The 24472-nt window shown below is 36.5% G+C and overlaps 1 protein-coding gene and 1 pseudogene across 1 annotated transcript; both read right to left on the bottom strand.

Annotated features, from left to right (window-relative positions):
- Positions 1 to 3519: 3519 nt before the first annotated feature.
- Positions 3520 to 4467, bottom strand: LOC114029936 (annotated as a pseudogene).
- A 17163-nt stretch (positions 4468 to 21630) lies between these two features.
- LOC114029868 (olfactory receptor 6C2-like) lies at positions 21631 to 22583 on the bottom strand. Its single transcript, XM_027844536.1, is given in 2 exon segments — positions 21631 to 21665; positions 21668 to 22583. Coding segments are annotated over 2 exon segments (936 nt in total). The 5' UTR covers positions 22569 to 22583.
- Positions 22584 to 24472: the final 1889 nt, after the last annotated feature.

Raw genomic sequence — 24472 nt, 5'->3', positions numbered from 1 at the left:
ACACATTGGATAATCTTTTTTTCTCTTTTTTTAGGCTCTACTTACACATTCATATTAAGCAAATTTTCATATTAGTCATGATGTAAAGACAATTAGAACTAATGGGAGAAACCATGAGGAAGAAGAAATAAAACAAAAATAAAAGAAAAGGAAAGAAAATAGTATGCTTCCATCTGCATTCAGACTCTGTAGTTCTTTCTGTGGATGTAGATAGCATTTTCTGTCATGAGTCTTTTGGAGTTGTCTCAAATCCTTGCATTGCTGAGAAAAGCTAAGTCTATCAAAGTCAGTCATCACACAATGTGGCTATTACCATGTAAAATGTTCTGATTTTTTTCATTTCACTAAACATCAGTTCACGTAAGTCTTTCCAGGTTTTTCTGAAGTCCTCCTGCTCATCATTTCTTAGAGCACAATAGTATTCCATTACATTCATATACCCCAACTTGTTGCAGTTATTCCTCAATTGATGGATCACCTAAATTTTGAATTCTTTGTCACCACAAAAGTAGCTGCTAGAAATATTTTTGTACATGTGGGTCCTTTTCCCATGTCAATGATCTCTTTGGGATACAGCCCTAGAAGGACTATTGCTGGGTCAAAAGGTATGGATAGTTTTATAGCCCTTTGGGCATTGTTCCAAATTGCTCTTCAGAATGGTTTGATTAGTTCACAATTCCACCAACATTGCATTAGTGTTCCAATTTTCCCACATCTTCTCTGACACTTATCATTTTCCTGTTTTGTCATGTTAGCTAGTTTGATAGGTGTGATATGGTACCTCAGAGTTGTTTTGATTTTCATTTCTCTAATCAATAGTGATTTAGAGCATTTTATCATATGATTGTAGATAGCTTTAATTTCTTCATCTGAAAACTGACTATCCATATCCTTTGACCATTTATCAATTGGGGAATGACTTGTACTCTTAGAAATTTGACTCAGTTCTCTATATGTTTTAGAATGAGGCCTTTATAAGAGACACTGGCTGTAAAAATTGTTTCCCAACTTTCTGCTTCCCTTCTAATCTTGGTTGCATTGGTTTTGTTTCTGCAAAAACTTTTCAATTAGATATAATCAAAATTATCCATTTTGTATTTCATAATGTTTTCTATCTCTTGCTTGATCATAAATTCTTCCCCTCTCCATAGATTTGATAGGTAAACTATTCCTTGCTCTCCTAGTTTGCTTATAGTATCAGTCTTTATATCTAAATCATGTACCCATTTTGACTTTATCTTGGTATAGGGTATAAGATGTTGATCTATGCCTAGTTTCTGCCATACCATTTTCCAGTTTTCCCAGCAGTTTTTGTGAAGTAGTTAGTGAGTTCTTATCCTAGAAACTAGAGTCTTTGGTTTTATCAAATAGTAGATTACTAAAGTCAATGCTTGTTGTGTCTTGCATACCTAACCTATTCCACTGATCCATCACTCTGTTTCTTAGGCAGTACCAAGTAGTTGTGATGATTGCTGCTTTATGATACAATTTAAGATTTGGTACAGCTAGGCCACCTTCCCTTGCATTTCTTTTCATTAGTTCCCTTGATATTCTGTATCTTTTCTTCTTCCAGATGAATTTTGTTATTGTTTTTTTCTAGCTCTATAAAATAATTCTTTGCTAATTTGATTGGTGTGGCACTGAATAAGTAAATTAATTTAGGTAGAATTGTCATTTTCATTATATTAGCTCAGCCTACCCATGAGCAACTGATGTTTTTCTAATTATTTAGATCTGACTTTATTTGTGTGAAAAGTGTTTTGTAATTGTGTTCATATAGTTCCTGAGTTTGTTTTGGCAGGTAGACTCCAAAATACTTCATAATACCTACAGTAACTTTAACTAGAATTTTTCTTTCTATCTCTTGCTGTTGGACTTTGTTAGTAATATATAGAAATGCCCAATGATTTATGTGGGTTTATTTTACATCCTGCAACTTAGCTAAATTTGTTTATTATTTCAAGTAATTTTTTACTTGATTCCCTAAGATTCTCTAAGGATATCATCATATCATCTGCAAGGAGTGATAGCTTTGTTTCTTCTTTGCCTATTCTAATTCTTTCAAATTGGATAATTCTAATGTGTGGTTTTTTTTTTTTTGATCAGCTGTATTGCTGCTGGCAGCCTCAGCCTCTGTCTCTTGTATTGGCTGCTATAAAAAGAATAAAGGACCATTGTATGTGATGTTTTAAAGGACAGCCATTATTTTTCTGCACAGAAAATACAAACAGAAAATACTTAGTCCTGTGTCAATATGAAGGCAAGAGAGTTCTCATGACCACATTGCATTTGAGTTATATAGAGAGACGAACTCTCATTTTCCAGAGAGCCCTACTTTAGTGCAGAGACAGTCATAAAATTACAGAATCATAGTATGGTAGTATCATAGATTTAGAGGAGAAAGGAACATAGACCATTAAATCCACCTACCTCATTCCCTTTTGTAGATGGTTGAGGCTCCTATAGAAGGAAAACCCAGGTTGTGACAAAGTGAACTCCTTCTCCATAGGGACTGTACAGTCTGTATTAACCCTCAGTGAATGAATGAATTAAAAAGCACCAATTAAATACCTACTATGTACCAAGAAGAGTGTTAAGAAATGGAGACACAAAAAATATGCAAAATAGACATATAACATAAAAGAAGAGAATCTCTGATCAGAACATACTTGCATTCTAACAAAGGCAACATATATAGGGAAGTGGTGGCCAGGGAGGAATGTTTTGGTATGAAAAGTGAAAGGGATGGTGGTAGGAACCATACGGTAACAGATTGAAACAGCTGTTTCAATGATAATGGCAGAATTAGCTTGATTATGGTTCCAATGCTGGAAAGGGAGAGATGGCATAATCCAGAGGAGAAACATACTGGATTTGGAGGCAGAGGCCCTGGCTTGAAATCTCAGCTCTGTAATCCAGTGTCTTGTATGGAATTTGGCAAGTCATTTCAAAATTCTGGGCCTGAGTTTCCTTGTATATAAAATAAAAAGGTTGGACTATATGGCCTCTAAGATCCATTCTGGTGACTTGCCAGGGATGCAGAAATGGTAAATGGCTATGGATGTAGTTCAACCTTGGTCTTGTAGGCTGTAAGAACAGCCCTTTTTCCATCACTCTCATCTGTCTGAGAGTTTGATTGAGCAGCCAGTGGGTTAGAAAAGTAGCTGTACTGGGTGGTGGGGATTAGAGGAGAAGTGAGTGAGAAATCAGAAAGCATTAGAGATTCTGACAAAAATGGAGGGAAAACTTTTACCTGTGTGTGTGTGTGTGTATGTGTGTGCATGCACGTGTGTGTGTGGGGGTATTTGTTCTATTTCCACATGTGTGTGGATGTGTATATGTGTATGCACATGTGAGGATGTTTCTTCTTGCATGAGGAAATGGGCCGTGTTAAGATTAAACTCTATAGTGTTTAGAAAAGCTCATTAGCAAGAAAAATTACCTAGGGTTTTTGAATCCTGAACAGTTTTTCTTTCAACATTTGGCATCCCATGCTTTAGTTTTATCATTTGGCATCTTTTACTGCTTTGTGAGAATTGCAATCTTTTTGACTGAGTCCTTAAAGGCTTGTATGACTTGTTTGTTCCTCAGGGCATAAATAAAGGGGTTCATCACTGGAGCAACAGAGGCCATGAGAACTGACACTGTCTTGTTCAAATCCACTTTTTCATTTCCAGAAGATTTGATGTACATGAAGATGCAGCTTCCATAAGAGATGGAGACAACAATCACGTGGAAGGAACAAGTGGAAAAGGCCTTTTGCCTTTGCTGGGCAGAGGGGAATCTCAGAATAGTTCTGATAATGGAGGCATAAGACAAAACCACTAAGAATAATGTAATAATGAGTGTTAATATAGCATCAATCAAAACTATCTTCTCTATGAACTGTGTGTCTGTGCAGGAAATCTCTAGCATAGGAAATGTATCACAGCTAAAATGATCAATGACATTGGAATCACAAAAGTCCAATTGGAGGCCCAGGCTAAGTGGTGGGAGGATGACCATCAGCCCAGCCAGCCAAGAACTCAGCAGAAGCTGGTTACAGACTTTGGTGCTCATGATAGTTGTGTAATGCAAAGGTTTGCAGATGGCCACATAGCAGTCATAGGACATGGTGGCCAGAAGAAAGAACTCTGTTGCCCCAACAAAGATGACAAAAATATTTGGGTGAAACAAGCATCATGGGAAATGGTATTGTCCCCAGTTGATATGCTATAGAGATACCTGGGGATACAAGAAGTTGTGAGTGAGATTTCTAAGATGGAGAAGTTTCTGAGAAAAAAAATACATGGGAGTTTTCAGGCGGGCATCCACCAAAGTGAGGAGGATGATGATCAGATTCCCAATGATACTCAACATGTAGTTGAGAAACAGGAATATAAAAAGCAAAACCTGTAGCTGTGGGTCATCTGTCAGTCCTCGTAGGATGAACAATGTAATCCCTGTGTGATTTCTCATTCCTGACTTCTGAATTCTGATGAACCTGCACAGAAAATAGAGAGGAAGAATTTGGATCTGGGTAAGAGGATGGAGAGAAAATAGGGAGAGCAATGGGAGCTGGTGGGAAAAAGGTGGCAAATGTTCACCTGAAAGTTGGTTAAAGAGGCAACAAGCTAAGTGATGAGTAAATTCATATTGTTTATTTCCCTAAGTTAGCAGCATGTACATGGGACCAGAACTTTAACAAGCAATTTTAGGAGGACATTTAAACCCTGACTCAGGATGTTTGTGTTACTCAAAAAAATATAGCCCTCATGTTTTTTAACATATAATATGAGAAAGGAAGTTTCTTAGCTGAATAGGTTGTAAATACAATAAGGCAAGAGAAGTAACAAAGTGTCAATTGATATTATAGTCCCAGGATATCTGTGTTTCCCCTACACAACATGTGTCCATGGGATACTAAGATAAGAAAAGTCTCACTATTCAAGAGATTGTCTGGTCCCAGGTATCCTGTCCTTAGTGATCACAAACAAGAAGAGTGTTGGTCAGTTTCATCTGGTCCTGTAGCTGCTGACACAGGAAGGGGCATTTTTAGGTCACTCAGAGAGAAAAGATTAATTCAGGTTTTTGGCCCTTATTGGGGCTCAATTGATCTTAAAATGATTATAACAAGCAACTTACACTTTTCCAGGGTTTCTACCTCTAGCAATTGCTTCAGTGTCTCTTGGGAATTAACATATTTTACTCACTCAAATATTGTCCCTTGTCCTTTTTTGTCCTTTTTATTTTATCCTTTTTCACAGAGCCTTTTATCCCTTAGCCACAGTCTATAGCACTGGACATGGAGTCAGGAGACCTATTTTCATGTCCTGACTGTTACTGGTATGTGACCAGGTAGAAGTCTCTCAGCTTCTCAGAACCCAACTTGCCTTTTATGTCAAATGGTTGTTCACATACTTGCAGCACTTACTATGTGGGCTGCTACAAACAAAGCACTTTGTAAACTTTAAATGTGAGTTATGCTGATTCTAATGATTACTCTGCACTAACTGGTATTCCTTCTGCTCCCCACATCATGACTTTGCTTTTATATCTATACTTTCTCATATGTGTTATTTTCCCCAGCATCTTTTTCTAGGAGATCACCTCAAGGCAGAGTTAGGAACATCTGACCTATGAGGGTAAGCAGGGCTGGCCATAAGAAATGTTGTCGAGAAGATGCAGATTGTCTTTGGGGTCCTCCCATTTCCCTGTCCATGTACTTTTCCCTCCTGTTTATGCTCCCAACTCCTTCAGTTACCCAGGGCACCTGAGATTTTCCCCTCTCTGTTCAACACCTCACAAAGATCCTGGCTGTAGTCCTCTGCCTAATTTCTTCTGACTAATGTTTTGGAACCTGAGTCTCATTTTGTAGAAATCTTTTGTCTGGGAACTGCCATGTCTGAGAAGATTTCCATGAGAAACTAGAAGACCTGCTTTCCTATCTAGCCTCTGCTCCTTAAAAATTGTGTTGTTCCGTGCAAGTCACTTCATCTCTCAGGACCTTAGTTTCTTTGTCTCTGAAATGAGGTGATTATTCTCTAGAAGATCCCTCAGGTTCTTTCTAACTCTAAAGCCTTTAATTCTTTGATAAGTGAATTAACTATAAGGTTTGAATAACTGATAGGAGTTTCTTCCAAGGAGTGTTTTTGTTTTCGTTTGTTTTTGTTTTGTTTTAAGTGATGAATGACTTGTTATTTTTATGGGAAGTGCTCCAATTCTTTCTCTTTATAGGGATGTATAGTGAACACTTTTAGGAAATTCTAAAAAGCTTCTCAGAGTATCCTATTCTTATGACTTGTTAGTTATGTTTCTCTGCTTCTGTGTCTGTCTGTCTCTCTCTGTCACTTGAGATTTTTTTTTTAGATAGAAAATGTGTAATCAGTCCATCTTTTTGTGAAATTGACCAATAACCTCTTAAAGCAGGGATCCTCAACTGTTTTTGTTTGGCAGCAAGCAGCAGCATTGGCAGCATTGTGAAACTACGCTATGAATCCTTTCTGAGAGTAATATTTTAAGTGCACAAAATAAAATACATAGAGTTACAAAAGAAATCAGTTACATTGAAATATGGCTATCACAATATTTTAAAAAAGAAATTCAAAGACAATTGCTTAAGAGTCATGGTGTTAAAGCATTGACCCTTTCAGGGCAGGGAGGCATGCTTTTGAAAAAAGAGATTTTTGTTATGAAATGGAATTAACTTCAATCGTAGAATTTCTGTAAGTGGGCAGCATAGGGCTACTTGTGGTTGGTATATTTCCCAAGAGAGAGTTTTTTCACACCCTGCAGATCATAAAAGGGCACACATAGTCCAGTCTCACCAAAGAGAGTATAAGTTCAAATGTCATGTTATTCTAAATAAAAGAAGTGATATCTCAGAAATGTTTGTTGATTCTCTCCCTGAAACAGCCAATGTAATTTCATAAGTTTTTGATGTCTGAAGTGGATAAGTCTGTCCACTGTGTTTTTGTATAGGGGAAATAGTCAAAAATATGATCTTCGTGGATACAAAATGATGATGATACAATATGTGATGAGAAAAACCTTTTCATACTTAACGTTTCTGAAAGTGCTTCATGGATAGCATCAATGGCCCGAATAAATCCAAAGGTCCTTGGTATGGCTCAAAGATGAACAGTAGGACAGGCAACTGGCAGGAGCATAGTGAAGCTATTGCCTAGGTCATAACACCCCATGGAATACTTCTCCTATGAATTGAGTCTATCAGCACATTTGCACCTGCTCCTATGAAGCTTATCTAGACTTGACTTCCAGTTGTTACTTGTGTCTTCTGGGACATCGATTTCTCTAAGTCTCAATTTCCTCACCTGTAAATAAGGAAGTTGGTTCAGATGATCTCTAATGTTTGTTATAGATTTAATTCAAAGATTCTAATTCTATGGAATTTTTGGTCACACTCTGCTCCCTAGAACCATATATTGACAGGCAGCTCTGGGACTAATTGTCATGTCCCAAGACATTTAATGCTTCTGGGCCATCCTTCTGTCTCCTAAATAACTATACAATGTATTTGGATCAGAGATCTGGTCTTATGTTAAATGTTAGAAATCTTGCCCTTCAGCTAAAAGGAAGCTGGGATCCATGGAAAGGGAAGGCACTGTTCAGACCTGATTCTGGGTACTTCAGAGGAAAAGTGCTGAAATATCTGGGCAAGGAGATGGGTTTTCCCTCCTAAATTTTATTTGCTCAATCTGCTGACGGTGTTTGGGGACAATCAGGTGGGAGAACAAACAAAAGGTTCCTTAGGGATTGAAGTTCAAAGTTACTAATGAATCTACCATATAATCAGCATTAAATAAATAAAAAAACACATTAATAAAGCAGCTATGAGGGCTGTGTCCACAGAGACATGAAGGTGTCACCCCAGCATTAGATACAATGCTCAAACAGTGTGGGTCATGCAGTAGAGCAGGCCCCTGGCATATCCATGCTCCTGCTTGCATCATCTGAGGCAGATATCTCAAACATAAAGCTGGCAGTCCAAACCAGAGTCCAATGCAATTGGGAAATATTTTTAAAAAATAATAAAAATATAATAAAATATAGAAATATTGTAAAACTAAGTCAATGTGCTGGCCCACTTGGATCCTTACATACAGATTAATCTCCCTCATTTCTTTTTGAGTTTGACACTTCTGATGTAAGGAATCATTTTGAAGTCATTACAGAAAAGATGAAGAGCCTTTATTTAAACTACTTAAACACATGTAAGCTAAATAGGTTTTTTTTTAAAGCACAGTCTTTATTTTATCACACAAAATAAAAAAGAGGAATGACATATACCTGACTCAGTAGAGAGGCAAAACAACTCTTATGCCCACACTACTTCTCACAGGTAAGGGAAATTCACTTGAGTTTCATGGAAATGAATTCTCATTCTCCAGAAAGGCACAACTGCCTTCTGGGATAGTTGTTGGATCAAAGAATTATAAAATCATAGATATAGAAATGGAAAGAATCTTACATACCAATCCTCTCACTTCTTGCTAATTGCAGGTTGTTATAGCAATCACAGAGGGAAAATAAATTCTGGATAGTAACAAGTGAACTCCCTTTCTATAGACCCTAATCAGGAAAACTTTTTATAATGATTGAATAAAAATATTCATTAAGCACCTACTATGTGTCAGACACTACTGGGAGATGGGGTCACACATACAAAAAATATAAAAGAAAATAGTTGTTGACCTAAGGAACTTAAATCATAACAAGTAAACACAAGACACGTAGTTGAATAATGCCAGGGAGGGAGTGTTTGGTGTGGAAAGCTGAAGGAATGGTGAATGGAATCATAAGAGAATAAACTGACATACTTTTTCTTGTAACAACAGCAGAATTGACTTTATTATGGTTCCTGTCCTGGAAAGTGAGAGGCAGCATGGTCCAGAGGAAAAAGAGCATTAGATTTGGAGTCCCGGGCCTTGGGTTGAAATGCTCCCTTTTTCATTTACTACATTGAATGATCTTGCCCAAGATCTTAATGTGTCCCAAGACTCTTAACATGCCTTGCCCAAGATACTCAAGGTGTTCCCTCTGTTATGCCCACTCTCTTATCTTCATTCTCTCCATGTCTACTGGTTCCTTCCTTGCTTACTACAAATATGCCCACATTTTCATCATCCTCAAAAACCCTCACTTCTATCTGATAGCAATTGTCCTAAATTTCTTTTGTCCTTTGTATTAAACTCTTTGAGAAGTCCATCTACAATAAGATATCTCCACTTACTCTCATCTTATTCTCTTCTTAACTCCCTACAATGTAGTTTCTGATCTCATCATCCCACTGAAACTGCTCTCTCTTAAGTTACTAAGATTTCCTAATTGCTATATCTAAAGGTCTTTTCTCAAACTTTGTTCTTTTTGAATTCTTTGTAATCTTTGACATCCTTGATCACTTTCTTCTCCTTGATATACTCCTTCTAATTGTGATAATGGGATAATATTCTTAAGAGTTCCAAGTATCATCTTCCCGTGTAGGGATGTAAATGGTTTAACCTCATTGAATCCCTCACATTGTCTTTTTTCTGTTTACTCTTTTATGCTTCTTTTGGGTCTTATATTTGAAAATAAAATTTTCAGTTCAACTCTTGTCTTTTCATCAAGAATGCTTGAAAGTCCTTTATTTTGTTGAATATCCATTTCCCTCCTCTAGTGGACTATACTCAGTTTCATGGAATAAGTGATTCTTGGTTGTAATCCTAGCCTTTATGCTTTCTGGAACATCATATTCCAAGCCTTCTGATCCTTTCATGTAGAAGCTGCTAAATTCTGTGTGATCCTGACTGTGGCTGCACAATGTTGAAATTGTTTCTTTCTAACTGATCGCAGTATTTTCTCCTTGATCTGGGAGTTATGGAATTTCGTCATGATATTCCTGGGAGTTTTCATTTTGACCTCCTTCAGGGGATGATCAATGAATTCTTTCAATTTCTCTTTCACTCTCTTTTTCTAGGATATCAGGGCAGTTTTCCTTGATAATTTCTTGAAATGAGATGTCCAGGCTCTTTTTTTCTTGATCACAGCTTTCAAGTGGTCTAATAATTTTAAAATTATCTCTCCTCAATCTATTTTCCAGGTTAGTTGTTCTTCCAATGGGATATTTCCCTTTTTCTTCTATTCTTTCATTCTTTTGATTTTGTTTTATTGTTTCTTGATGTCATGAAGCCATTAGCTTCCACTTGCCCAATTCTAACTTTTAAGGCATTATTTTCTTCAGTAAACTTTTGTACCTCCTTTTCCATTTGGCCAATTTCAATTTTTAAGGAGTTATCTTCAGTGAATTTTTGTATATCTTTTTCCATCTTTTGCATTTCTGTTATCAATCTGTTGACTCTTTTTTCCTTCCATTAGTGACTTGTGTCACTCTCATTTCTTTTCTCAATTTTTTCTTGTACCTCTCTTAATCAATTTTTAAAATCCCTTTTTGAACTCTTCCAGGAGTTCTTTTTGGGTCTGAGGTCAATTCAAAGTTTTCTTTTAGGCATCACATTGTTATCCTCTTCTGAGTTTGGGTTTTGGTCTTCCTTGTCACCATTGTAACTTTCTATGGTCGAGTTCTTTTTTTTTGCTTATTTCCCCAGCCTATTTTGTGATTGTTAATTTTGTGTTATGCTCTGCTTCTGGTGTTGAGGGGACACTGTCTCAATCTTCTTGGACCCAGGGCATGGGGCCTCACTGCTGGCCTGCTGAGTTGAGGCCATGGAACCGTGCTGTTGACATGAATGGGAGACTGGGGCCTTGATACTGGCTTAGTGGGGCATAGTCTGCTGCTGCCTTCCCTGGACACCACTTGGACCACAAGACCTTTCCTGCCAACCTTCTAAGTTGTCTTGTGCTAGAAAATTGTTTCACCCTGTCCTTTTGTTGGTTCTGTCACTCCAGATTTTATTCTGTGGTGTTATTTCATAGTTGTTTGAAGGTTAATTTGGGAGAGTTTGGGCTAATTCCTGCTTTGCTCTGCAGTCTTGGCACCACCTATCCCTGCTGTTAGAGATTCTTAGAGGATTTCTCAATTCATGTTTTCGAAGAATTAGTTTTTAGGTTAGTTTAATCATTTCTAAAGCCTTTTGTTTTCAAGTTTTTTTTCTCTTCAACTTTTTTAGCTCAATCTTTTCAAAGTTGGATCTATTCTTATTTGCTCTCTTCTCTTTCCTCTAAAGTCCCCAGCCCATTTTCCTTTGGAGTTTTGTTTATTATTTCCTTTTTCTAAATCAATTTTTTAAAAAAATCAATTTTATCTGGTTATTTAATTCTCCCCACCCCTTTCCCTCTTTCAGTTCTTCAACTAGTATCTTCCTTCCTCTTTGCCCTATCAACTTGTTTCATTTATTAGCTTTTAAGAATTTCTTTTCTGTTCATTTTTACATAAAATACTCCTTTTCCCTTACTCTCTACATTGTTTATTTTCCCTTTCTGTCTGTTCTTGACATTTATTCTTTGGCTCATGAGTCTTACGCTTATTTAATCCTTGATTCTCCATATTCCTCATGGAATTAAAACTTCTCAGGTAACTATTCTTTTTTTTTTCTTTTCTAAATAGTTTCTATTATTTCCTTGTAGAGATGACTCCTAGTCCCCCTTTTTCTGTTATGGATCCCTTTTAGTAAATCATCAGTTCCTGCAGAATTGATATCAAACCATGGTAGGATTTTTTTAGGTCCTTGCTTATGCATTTCATTATTGACCTTTGCCCTTACTTGGTCATGTCCCTCTATTTGCCTCAAAAGCTCTTCCATAAGTTCATGCCCTCTCACTCTTCTATTAATTACTTCTATGATTTGTTCTTTGATCCACTTATTATTTAAGATTTGATCCTAAGTCTCCAAATGTATGTTTTGTTTGTGCCCCCTTAACCTATTGCTGTGTTTATTGTGTTGTCGTCCATAAGGGATGTGTTTATAATTTCTGCCTTTTTACATTTGTTTTAATATACTGCTGCATACTAATTCATTGTGAATTTTTGGAGAAGTTCTATGCAGTGTTGAGAAATACATATATTCATGACCAGTCCCATTTACAAGATGCCGTAAGTCTTTTATCTTTCCCCCCTGGCAATTTGTTATATTTGATATTTTCTCTTTTGTTTAACTTTCTGTTAGACATATTCAAAATTGATGGAGGGAAATTGAAATCTCTTGCCACTATTGCATTATTGTTCATAACTTCTTGTAGCTCAGTTCATGTAAAGTTAAATTTCAGTTAATTCCTTAGATGCTAAGGAATTTGAAGCATGTAAGTTTTATATCAATATTGTTTTTTTTGACTGGTTACTTTCAGCATAATGTAAAATCCCTTTTTGTTCCTTTTTATGTTGTGAGTTTGTTTTTGCTTTTCTGACAACATACTTATAATTCCTGTTTCTTAAAATTCACCTAATAAATAAAACATTTTTCATTCTCTCATTTTTATTCTGTATGTTTTTGTTTTTAAAATATATTTCTTGTAAACAACAGATTGGTTAGGAGACTATGAGATATGTTTTCCTCCATTTGTGCCTAATATTGTTGCCCCAAAAAATTAGGGGTCCCACTTTTTTCTCGTAAACACAGTATTATTATCACTGCAGTTGTTTCAGCTTAATATATTATTGGCAATTTTGTTCTCACTGGCTCTCTGTACCTCCTTTTGAAGTCTCCCCTGTTTCTAACCTTTCTTACTTCTTTCCCTGACTTTTTTCCCTTACTTTTTTCCCAAATACTGCTTGTAATTTTGAGATGATGTGGATGTTAGCTTTAAAGTTTTCATTGATAACTTTGAAATGATTTGGATATATTAATGAACTAGTCCCCATGTGGCACAGATTAGAATTAGTTTTTTTCATCCCCAAACTCTATAAAAATGAGAACTCAAACGCCTGCCTTCCCCTCTCCCTGTGTTCTTTTTCATCTCTTTCGGATCCATGCTGCCTAGTGCTCCTGACTCTACCCCATGATTACAGATGTGATACTCTCTGCCTTTCCCCCTTCCCATCCTCTTCCTTATGCTACTTGCCTTCAATCCCCTACCCTCTGTCCTCACACTGTCTATCTCTGTACCCCTTTCACCATTTCTTTCTCCACTTTCTTTGCTTTTTTTTGCCTTCAGACATTTGTGCCCAATTAAAATGTGATTACTACCCAATTTCCTGCTGCCCATCATAGTCTTTCCTTGAGAGTACCCAAAGAACCAGGTATGCCTGACACTATTTCATAATTTCTTAAATTAATTATCAAGTCAGTGTGAATAAGGATTAGAAAACTCCACTTAATCCATCAATCAAAAATATTTCAACCAAGTGTGATATGAAGCTACTTGGGATTGGTATGGACTTAGCTTACAGAAAATGAGCAAGCTAGTTCTTTTCAAAATAACATATGGTGGACTGAGTTTATTATTTAGGTACTTGATCCTAGAAGTAGGATCAAGTTTTCAGGTGAAAGTATGATATGGGATGCAACATTTTAATATAATGGGTATGACAGGATTCTTCATATTAAGAGGACAACAGAATTGCTGTACTAGTTAACAAGTATATAAAATAAGTAATTAATTAAACAAGGGAAATACTACATAATCAAGGCATAAGAAACATATTAAACAAGGAATTAAACAAGAATATCCCATTGCTAATTCATTCTTCACATAGGTTCTAAAGTGATACTCTTATAGCACAGATCTGACTATGCTATTGTCTTGCTTGAATGAGAATGAGGTTGTATTAGTAGACAATATTAGGCTTCTAGTAAGAAACCCCAGAATATACCACAATGGCTCCTCCAAGAGATCCATAGCAATGCAAAAGAGATGAACCTAATAAACCACCTGGAAAAAGAAACCAACGGCTCTCCTTGACCATGTATTGCCTGGGTTATGATATCCCATGAGACAGATGCATTGAGTCTATCTGTGAATTTGCATTGGTCAGGTTTTGGAGATTTACAATGAGCTAGGCCAGGAATTGAATGGAATGAAGATAAGAGGATGGCATATCTTTGAAATGTTTCCTATTGATTTTCTTCACTTCAAAGATATGCTATCCTGCTTGGAAGGAACAGAATGTGTCAAAATCTTTGGGGGTGCATGTTGACTGGAATTCCCTTAACATCTGACCTATCCCAGGGAACCCTCCATAGATTTTCTCCACAGTTTAGCATCACAGCTATTCTTTACATCATGTGAGCAGGAGCAGAAAGATACCAGGGGCCTGTTCAGTTGCAGGACTCTCAGTGTTTGAGTGCTGTATCTTTTTTTTCTTGAGAACTATGTCTAATGCTATGATAGCACCTTCTTGTCTCGGTGGACCAGGCCCCATAGCTGTTTATTTAACATTAAAAAAAATCTAATGCTGATTACATGGTAGACTTATTATTTTGAACCTCAATCCCTAAGGAATCTATTATTTGCTCTCTGATATGATCACCAAACAACTTTAGCAGACTAAGTGGATAAAATAATTAGGAGGAAAAACTCATTTCCCTGCCCAGAACTATCAAATGTTTTCCTCTGAAATTCACAGAGGCAGGTCTGTACATTGTCTTCCATTCCCAGAATCCCAGTTTCCTTTCAGTTCTAGGGCAAGATTTCTGACTTTTAATTAAAAGTTGGGAGACAGAAGGTTGGCCCAGTAGCACTAAGTGTCTTTGGAGATGGGAATCAACCACAGAGATGCCTTTGAGCTTGAGGTTCTAGGGAGCAGATTTAGGGTGTGCCCCAAAATGTCCACACAACTGGGATCTTGAAGCAAACCTGGAAGGAATATCAGAGATCATTCAATACAACTTCCTTATTTATAGGTGAGGAAATTGAGACTCAACAGAATACAAAAGCAGTAACTGCAATTCAAGTCCTAGCTTCCTAGGAGCTCAATGTGAATGTGCTGATGGACTCATTTCATAGGCTAACCAATCCATGGGATGTCTTGACCTAGGCAATAGTTTCACAAAGCTGCTGCCACCTGCTTGCACTGCTGTTTCTCTTTGAACATACCAAGGCCCTTTGGGGTTTTTCTGGCTGCTGATGTTCTGTATGAAGCACTGTCACAAAAGTAAGTATGAAAATAGTTTTCACATCACTCATTTTCTCATTTTGTTTCCATGAAGATTCTACTTGCTTGCCTATTTCCCCCATATAATAGAATAATGATTAGAGTGGTCTACTTCAAAAATCAAAAATTTATGAAATAAAAAAACCCTTATGAAATTATTTTGGTGATTTCAGGGAGAGAGCCAACAGTTATATATGAGATACCACAACTTTTAAAAAATGACAAGCTATTTGTGTTTTACATCCTCATTATAGTGGGGTCATGGATATAGCTTTAGGAACAGTGGATTATATATGCCCTTCTCTGATCTGCAGAATATTGGGAAAACACCTCTTAGGAAAGATACCATCCACAAACCCTGCTAGGAAGCCCACAATTGTAGGGTAATTGTATTTTGGGACAATATTCCCTCATGCAAAAGCATGCACCCTTGAAATTAATGTTTTAATGCAGTAGTTTTAAAATTGATGTCTTCAACTTAAAAAAAACTATTTTGATAACTATTTCAATGTAGCAAGTTTCCATGCATTCCTATGTATTTAAAATCATCTCTCTGAGATAGGTCTGTAGCTTTCACCAGACTTCTAAAGGCGTCCATGACATAAACATTTTAAGAACTCCTACTTTGAAGTAAATTACACAGCAAATTGAACAGATTACAAAGTTCACATCTGAAAAAAACAAGTCATGACTATTCTAGAGAAAGAGAGAAACAGAAAAATATAACCAATAAGTGACTTGAATCACAAGAACAGGACACTCTCTGAGAACGTGTTCAGTACACCATCAAACAACTCACTACATCCATGTAGGGAGAAAGAGTTCCAGCATCTTTCATGAAAATATCAAGTCATTCACTAGCCAACATAAAAATACACCCATAAAGAACTGACTATTCAATCATTCAGACCTTATTGCTGGTTCACTTGTCCAAGGATTAAAGGGTTTAGAGTTAGAAAGGACCTTAGGAATTATCTAGAGATCATTCCATTTAATAGACAAAGAGAAGTCATCAAGAGTCTTCCTGACCTATGTCTTGCCACTGGGCTCCAATGACTCTGGAGAAGAAAGTGAGACATTAAAGACTTCTCACAGCCCTGCCTCACTTACATACAATTCACTTGCAAGTCAAGATACCAACTTTCTGGTGTCATTGGTCCTCTTCAAGAACAAAGAACTAACAGGGCAGAGCCAAGATGGTGGAGTAAAAACAGTGACTTGCTTGAGCTGTCCCCCAAACCCCTCCAAATACCTATAAAAAATGGTTCTAAACAAATTCTAAAACAGCAGAACCCACAAAAAGACAAAGTGAAACAAATCTCCAGCCCAGACAGCCTGGATGGTTGATTGGAAAGGTATATTGTGCCGGGATGGGAGAGGAACGCAGTTCGGCGTGGGTGCGCAGGCCGTAGTGATCCTGGAGCAGGCCTTAGAGGACTGAATGACAGACAGCTGTGGTGGTTTCCAGACTTCTCAACCCATGAACACCAAAGACAACTTAGAAGGTCAATGGGAAAAGTCTGTTTCTGCAGTGAAAGAGAAGCACAGGGTCCCAGCCCCATTCTGTGAGCTCAGCCCTGGGGCGGCAGCTGCCTCCTGAGCTTCTGACCCAAAGACTGAGGGGGAGTCAAGTGGCTGATCAGAGGGGGACTGCAGGAATCTCTCTGCTGGTGCAGGATTCTCTTGCTTTGCCTGTGCTTGGATCTGGGTCATAGTTCTAGGTGGGGGTCTTGGGATGAGAAGGAGCGCTGGTGTGGTGGAACTTGTAGTGGCTGTGGAGAGGAAATCCTCCTCACAGTTCCAAGACAGATAAGAGTTCTTGTGGTCACTCCTAGAGCAGAGCACAGGACAGGAAAGGAGTAAACACCTTGCTCTTGATCATAGCATCTTGAAAGAACTGAAAATTTATAGGTCCCTAGAAGTATCTCTAAAAACAGCTGCATAAAACCCCTAAAGTACATTCTCCACATTGGAAACAGACCCCTACCTTAACAAAGAGTTTATAACTCAAGTAATTGGCCAGGATCATGAGCAAGCAGCACAAAAAGAGTCAGACTATATTCTCTTAGTTTGGTGACAAAGAAGATCAAAACACATAACCAGAAGAAGACAATGAAGCCAAAACTCCTATATCCAAAGCCTCCAAGAAAAATATGAATTGGTCTCAGGCCATAGAAGAGCTCAAAAAGGATTCTGAGAAGCAAGTAAGGGAAGTAGAGGAAAAACGGAGAGTGATGCCAAAGGAGACCCCCAAAAATACCGAAGAAAATAATACCTTATAAAATAGACTAAGCCAAATAGCAAAAGAGGTCCAAAAAGCCAATGAGGAGAGGAATGCCCTAAAAAATACAATTGGCCAAATGGAAAAGGAAGTCCAAAAGCTTACTGAAGAAAATACTTCCTTAAAAATTAGAATGGAGAAATTGGAAGAGAGGGACAATTCGAGAAATCAAGTCACTGTAACACTAATCAAAAGGAATGAAAAAATAGAAGAGAATGTGAAATATCTCATTGGAAAAACAACTGAACTGGAAAATAGATCTAGGAGAGAGAACTTAAAAATTATTGGACTATCTGAAAGCCATGATCAAAAAAAGAGCCTAGACATTATCTTTCAAGAAATTATCAAGGAAAACTACCCTGACATTTTAGAACCAGAGGGCAAAATAGAAATGGAAAGAATCCACCAATCACTTCCTGAAAGAGATTCCCCAAAGGAAAACTCCTAGGAATATTATAGCCAAATTCCAGAATTCCCAGGTCAAGGAGAAAATATTGCAGGCACCCAGAAAGAAACAATTCAAGTATTGTGGAAACACAATCAGGATAACACAAGATTTGGCAGTTTCTACATCAAGGGACCGCAGGGCATGGAAAATAATATTCCAGAGAGCAAAGGAGATAGGATTACAACCAAGAATCACCTACCCAGCAAAACTGAGTATAATTCTGCAGGGGAAAAAATGGTCATTCAGTGAAATAGAGGACTTTCAAGCATTCTTGATGAAAAGACCAGAGCTGAATAGAAAATTTGACTTTCCAATACAAGACTCAAGTGGAACATGAAGAAGTAAACAGGAAAGAGAAATCATAAGAGACTTATTAAGGTTGAACTGTTTACATTCCTGCATGGAAAGATGATATTTGTAATTCATGGGACCTTTGTCAGTATTAGGGTAGTTGGAGGGAAAAAAATTATATGTATGTATATATAGATGGATAGATAGATAGATAGATAGATAGATAGATAGATAGATAGATAGATGGATAGAGGGCACAGGGCGAGTTGAAGATGAAGGGATCATATCTGGAGAATAAAATTAAGGGGTGAGAGAAGATTATATTAGGAGAAGGAGAAAGGGAAAGGTAGAATGGGGTAAATTATCTCAGAAAAAAACAGAAAAGAAAAGGCTCTTACAGTGGAGGAGAATTGGGGGAAGGTGAGAGGAAATGAGTGAATCTTATTCTCATAGGATTTGACTTAAGGAGAGTATAACATACACACTCATTTGGGTATGGAAATCTGTCTTACCCTACAGGAAAATAGGAGGGGAAGGGGAGAAGACAGCAGGGGGGTGATAGAGAGAAGGGCAGATTGGGAAAGGGGGTAATCAGGAGCAAATGCTTCTGAGGAGGGACAGGGTCAAAAGAAAGAATAGAATAAATGGGAGGATGGGATAGGATTAAGGGAAATAGAGTTAGTTTTTCACAGCATGTCTACCATGGAAGTGTTTTGCATAACTGCACATGTATAGCCTATATTGAGTTGCTTGCCTTTTCAATGAGGGTGGGTGGGGAAGGAGGAAGGGAGAAAATTTATAACCCAAAGTTTAAAAAACACATGTTTAAAAAAATGTTTTCACATGCAACTGGGAAATAAGAAATACAGGAAATGGGGTACAGAAATCTATCCTGCCCTACAGGAAAATAGAAGGGGAAGGGGGGGAGAGATAGAAGGGAAAGCAGACTAGGGGAAGGTGTATTCAGAATGCATGCCATCTTGGGGTGGGGGGAGGGGCAAGATGGGGTGAAAATTTGGAACTCAAAATCCTGTGGAAGTAAATGTTGAAAACTAAAAAGAAAAAAAAATTAAAAAAAGAAAATGATGTAGAAGCAAAAAAACAAACAAACAAACAAAAAAACCCCAAACTGAAACAATAAGAAATGTTTCTCCCCCTAGCTCCCTGTTCTTAAATTGGTCATAGGTGAAAGTCTAGAGTCTCAACTTGAAGAAGAATGCACATGACTTTATTGTTGTTGTTGCTGTTGCTTTTTCATTACAAACATTTCCAAATTTCTCCTGCTTCATGGGAGGTCTCCTATAACAAAGGTGAACTGTTAATTAAGACTAATACAATGATCTCACCTGAAAGTACATTACATTTCATGTCTGTAACACCTCTTTCCTACTTTTTTTAATTAATAGAAATCTATTTTCTCTCAGGAAAAAAAAGAAATAGAAAGTCCTATAACAAATATTATAGTCCAACAAAGCAATGATTGTACTTAAAAAATATATGCAATGTTATTCTGTATTATAATTATGTATTATTATATTATACATTCAATATATTGTATTATATATGTATACATATAGACACATCTATTCTGCAACCTAAATCTACCACATCTCTGCAATGGATAATATGTTTCATCATAAATCCTCTGGAGTCACAAGTGGTCATTGTATTGATCATAATTATTACAGCTCTCCAAAAAAAAAATGACTGTAGAGTTCAGTAAATACTTACTGATTGATTGATTGGTGAATTGAATTTTCTTCAGAGATCTGGTTTAGCAACACCCACAAATTTTGGGTTTGTTTTCTTTTTATCATTTTTAAAAAGCATAATAAGTTTTGTTTATTTAGGAAGTTATTGGATCTTTATTGTTTATATTCCTTAAGTTGAATATTTTATTGGATTTTGGTATGCAATACAAGTATTTATTATTTTTGGCTTTTCACAAGAATATTTCTTTAATTGATTAAGTTTTGTAAATGGCACTCAGTAATAGGTATTGTCTTTAATATTCCTATTCAGAAAGCAACTTAAGTCTTTTAAAAGTTTTTTTTTATTTAGTTCTGTTTTCTTTCTCATTATCTTTCAATTAGATTTGTTTGACTCTCAAAGAAAAATATTAAAGTCTACAATTATTGTCTTACAATCTATATCTTTTTCCATTCAATTGTTTTTCATTTTTGATGTTAGTGTCATACCATTTAGTACATCTGTATTGAATAAAATTCTTTGTGATGCCTTAAAACATAATGTAGTTTTCCTATTTATGAGCTTGACATTGTGAGTTTTTATTGTTATCTAGTCTGAAGTTATATATGTAACTGCAGAAAACTTGGAATTGCATTATCTTGTGAAAATGTTTTTGAGTTCCTCATTTTCATTATTATTATTATTTGCTTCTTGTACGCAGCAAATTGCTGGATTTTGTTTTCTAATGCTTTTTCTTATCTTTCATTTCACTGGTGAATTTAATCCACTCACATATAAAATTATAATTATTGTTTGTGTTTTCCTCAATATAATATTTTTGTATTAAGTCCCCAACCCCTTCATTTATTTTTCTTTAAGTCAGAATTTGGTTTTATTTTCCTGAAGCATTGGTTAAACACTAGGGGTTATTCAATTCTTTGACTGAGTAGAGCTCACTGATTTGTTTATCCAGAATCAGCACCTTTGTGCTACTATTTTCATTTAACCTTTCCCAGGTTCTGAATGTACAGCATTCCTACCTATTGCTGACAGTTCTTAAATTATATGTCTTTCCTCCCCCAACCAAAGAAACTCAACACCATGTATCACACATGCAAAGCATTATTATGTACAAAGCACTATGTAGAAGATGAGTAATACTTAGTCCCTATCCCTAGTAGTTTCCAATCAAGTTTAGAGAAAAAGGCAGGTTTACACATAATTTTTAATATAAACTAGAACAAAATAAGTGCTTAAAAGCACAGGACAGGTAAAACTGTGGGGTTATAAAAAGATCTGAAGAGAGGCCGCTTACTTCTGTTTTGTTAGTTATCAGTGATCATTTTGGAAAATCATGGTGGTGTCCTTCCTACTCAGGAAATTGGTCAGATATGGTCACACAGTAGGAATGAAGAGCCTATACAAAGAGAATAGGCTTGGAAGAAGAATAAGGAGAGGTAAGAAATATAGGCAACAGGTTTGGGTATCAGCAATAAGAATGGACCTTGTTGGACTAGATGACTTCTAAGGTCCCTTTAAATTAGTAGAATTAATTACTCAATGAATGTCTCATATAGGAATTTCTTATATATGATCATGGAAGGGTGAGAGAATTTGTTTTAGTGCTTTCAGGTGGGGGGATGTTGGTTTTGCAGGTGAGAGTAGCTAGTGAGGTGCTATGTCATGGCAGGAGTTGACAATCAAAGAATGGGGGAAGGAAAGAGAAGTATTTTATTACTTGGGTGGTGGATCAATTCTCAATATAAGAAATGTGAGAAGGTTATAGTGACTGGCCTATGGGTAAAGGGTGAATTAGCAAGGGAGATCAAAAAGGGTAATGGAATCCAGGACAGATAGTTAAAAGTACCTCAGATTTTCTTTTATCACTTGGCTTTATTGCTTTGAGAGAAAGAAAATCTTTTTGTTGAATTCTTAAAAGCTTCTATCACTTGCTTGTTTCTTAGGGCACAAATTAAGGGGTTCATAACAGGGGCAACAGAAGTTGTGAGCACTGACACCACCTTATTCAAAGCCACTCCTTCTTTTGCAGATGGCTTGATATAGATGAAGATGCAGCTGCCATAGATAATGGAGACAACAATTACATGAGAGGAACAAGTGGAAAAGGCCTTTTTCCTTTGCTGAGCTGAGGGGAATCTGAGAACTGTCCTGATGATGTGTGCATAGGACAGAAACACTAAGAATAAGGTGACAATGAGTGACAACACAGCAAAGATCAAAACCATCTTCTCTATGAATTGTATGTCTGAGCATGCAATCTTTATCATGGGAAATGCCTCACAGCCAAAATGATCAACTACATTGGAGTCACAGAATTCCATCTGGAAGCCCAGACTAACTGGTGGGAGGATGATCATCAATCCAGCCAGCCAAGAACTCAGGAGAAGCTGGCTGCAGACTTTGCTGTTCATGATGTTTGTATAGTGCAGAGGTTTGCAGATGGCCACATAGTGATAATAGGACATGGTGGCCAGAAGAAAAAATTCTGTTGCCCCAAGAAGGATGACAAAAAATATTTGGGTTAAGCAAGCATTATAGGTAATGGTATTGTCCCCAGTTGCCAAGCTGTAGAGATATCTGGGAATATAGGCAGTTGTGAAAGCCATTTCTAAAAAGGAGAAGTTTTGGAGGAAGAAATACATTGGTGTCTTAAGCTGTGCATCCATCAAGGTGAGGGTGATGATGATCAGGTTGCCAACAATAGTTAAAACATATGTGAAAAAGATTAAGATGAAAATCAGAACCTTTAACTGTGGATCATCTGTTAGTCCTTGAAGGATAAATAACGTTATCCCTGTATGGTTTCTCATTCCTGATTTCTGATGGATCTGTGTGTAAAAGAATAGAGAGAGAGATTAGATCTGAGGAGAAAAGTGACAAAATGCATTAGTTCTGGGAATCATAGGGAAAAGCCATGAAAGCTATCACTGGACCTTCATTTTATTTGATAAAAAGCAACATCACTGAGGTGCTGACCTGAGCATTTCTCATCTATAAATTAGAGAGAATAAACGGTGGGCTTGTTTAAAGATCATTATTATTATTTAACAATATACTATCCTCTTTTCATCTAGATTCTCCATCTACATCCAGTCATTCCATATATCAGTATGGATGACATCATTTGCATTTCAATCCTCTTAAACATCTTCTTACTAATTTTCATTCAAAGCCTAACCACTGAATACTTAAATAACCCTTTCTCAGAAAAAGAAATTTGAACAAGCAAGAAATGGGCTACCCAAGAAAAAATCCCCAGGACCAAATGTATTTACAAGTGAATTCTACCAAATACTTAAAGAACAATTAATTCCAATGGTATTTGGAAAACTAAATTATTTTGAGAAATAGATAAAGAAGGAGAGAAGCAAATTCCTTCTTTGACACAAATATGGATTGATACGTACATCATGAAATGCAAAAACATAAAGAAAACTACAGACCAAGTTTCTTAATGAATATGCAAAAATGATTAAAAATATTAATTAAAATACTAGTAAAGAGATTAAAGCAATATATGACCAGGTGAGATTTATACCAGGAATGCTAGGAAAACTGTCAGCATACTTGACCAGATCAATAATAAAAAATAACAAATGACATGATTATCTCAGTAGATGCAGAAAAAGCTTTTGACAAAATATAATACCCATTCCTACTACTAGAAGGCTTAGGAATGAAAGGAGCTCTCCTTAAATAATAAGTAGTATGTAGCTAAAACCATTATCAAGTAGTATTTATAGTGGGGATAAACTAGATGCTTTCCCTCAAATTTGTTGAAACAGTTACAGCTTTGGAAAAGTTGCAGGATATAAAATACACCCACAGAAATCAGCATTTCTATGTATTCCCAACAAAGTCCAGCAGGAAGAGGTAGTAAGAAAAATTCCATTTAAAATAGCTGCAGATAATATAAAGTGCTTGGAAGTCTACTTACCAAGACACACGCAGGAACTTCATTAACACAATTACAAAACACTTTCACACCAATAGATATCTAAACAACTGGAGAAATATAAATTGTTCATGGTCAAGTCAAACCAATATATTTAAAATAACAATTCTACCTAAATTAATTTATTTAATCAATCAATGCCAAATGAATCAAATTCCCAAAGAATTATTTTATAGAGCTAGAAAAAATAAAAAAAATTCACCTGAAAGAATGAAAGATCAAGAATATTAAGGGGACTGATTAAAAAATATGAAGGAAGGCAGCCTACCAGTACCAGATTTCAAAGCACATTACAAAGTGATAATCGCCAAAGCAATCTACTACTGCTTTCTAAGTAGAGTGATGGATCAGTGGGATAGATTATGTACAAAATACACAGTAATAAGTGACCACAGCAATTTAGTATTTGATAAACTCAAAGATCCAAAATTTTGGGCAAGAACTCACTATTTGACAAAAATTGCTAGGAGGACTGGAAAGCAGTTTAGCAAAAACTAGACCAAAATTTCATACTGTTTATGAAGATAAAGTCAAAATGGGCACATGATTTAGGTGATGATATGAGCACACTATGGGAGCATGGAAAATTTTACCTCTCAGATCTATGGTTAAGGGAAGACTATATGACCAAAATGTAGGCAGAGATGATCATGGGAAGTAATATGGAAAATTTTAATTATTTGAAATTAAAAAGGTTTTCCACAAATAAAACTAATGCAGCCAAGATGAGAAGGAAAACAAAAAAACTGGGGAAGTTGC

Source organism: Vombatus ursinus, unplaced genomic scaffold (assembly GCF_900497805.2).
Source record: "Vombatus ursinus unplaced genomic scaffold, bare-nosed wombat genome assembly UNPS02005204.1, whole genome shotgun sequence".
NCBI lineage: Eukaryota > Metazoa > Chordata > Mammalia > Diprotodontia > Vombatidae > Vombatus > Vombatus ursinus.
Note: the sequence above shows the minus strand (reverse complement) of the source record. Positions and strands in the feature narration are given on the sequence as shown.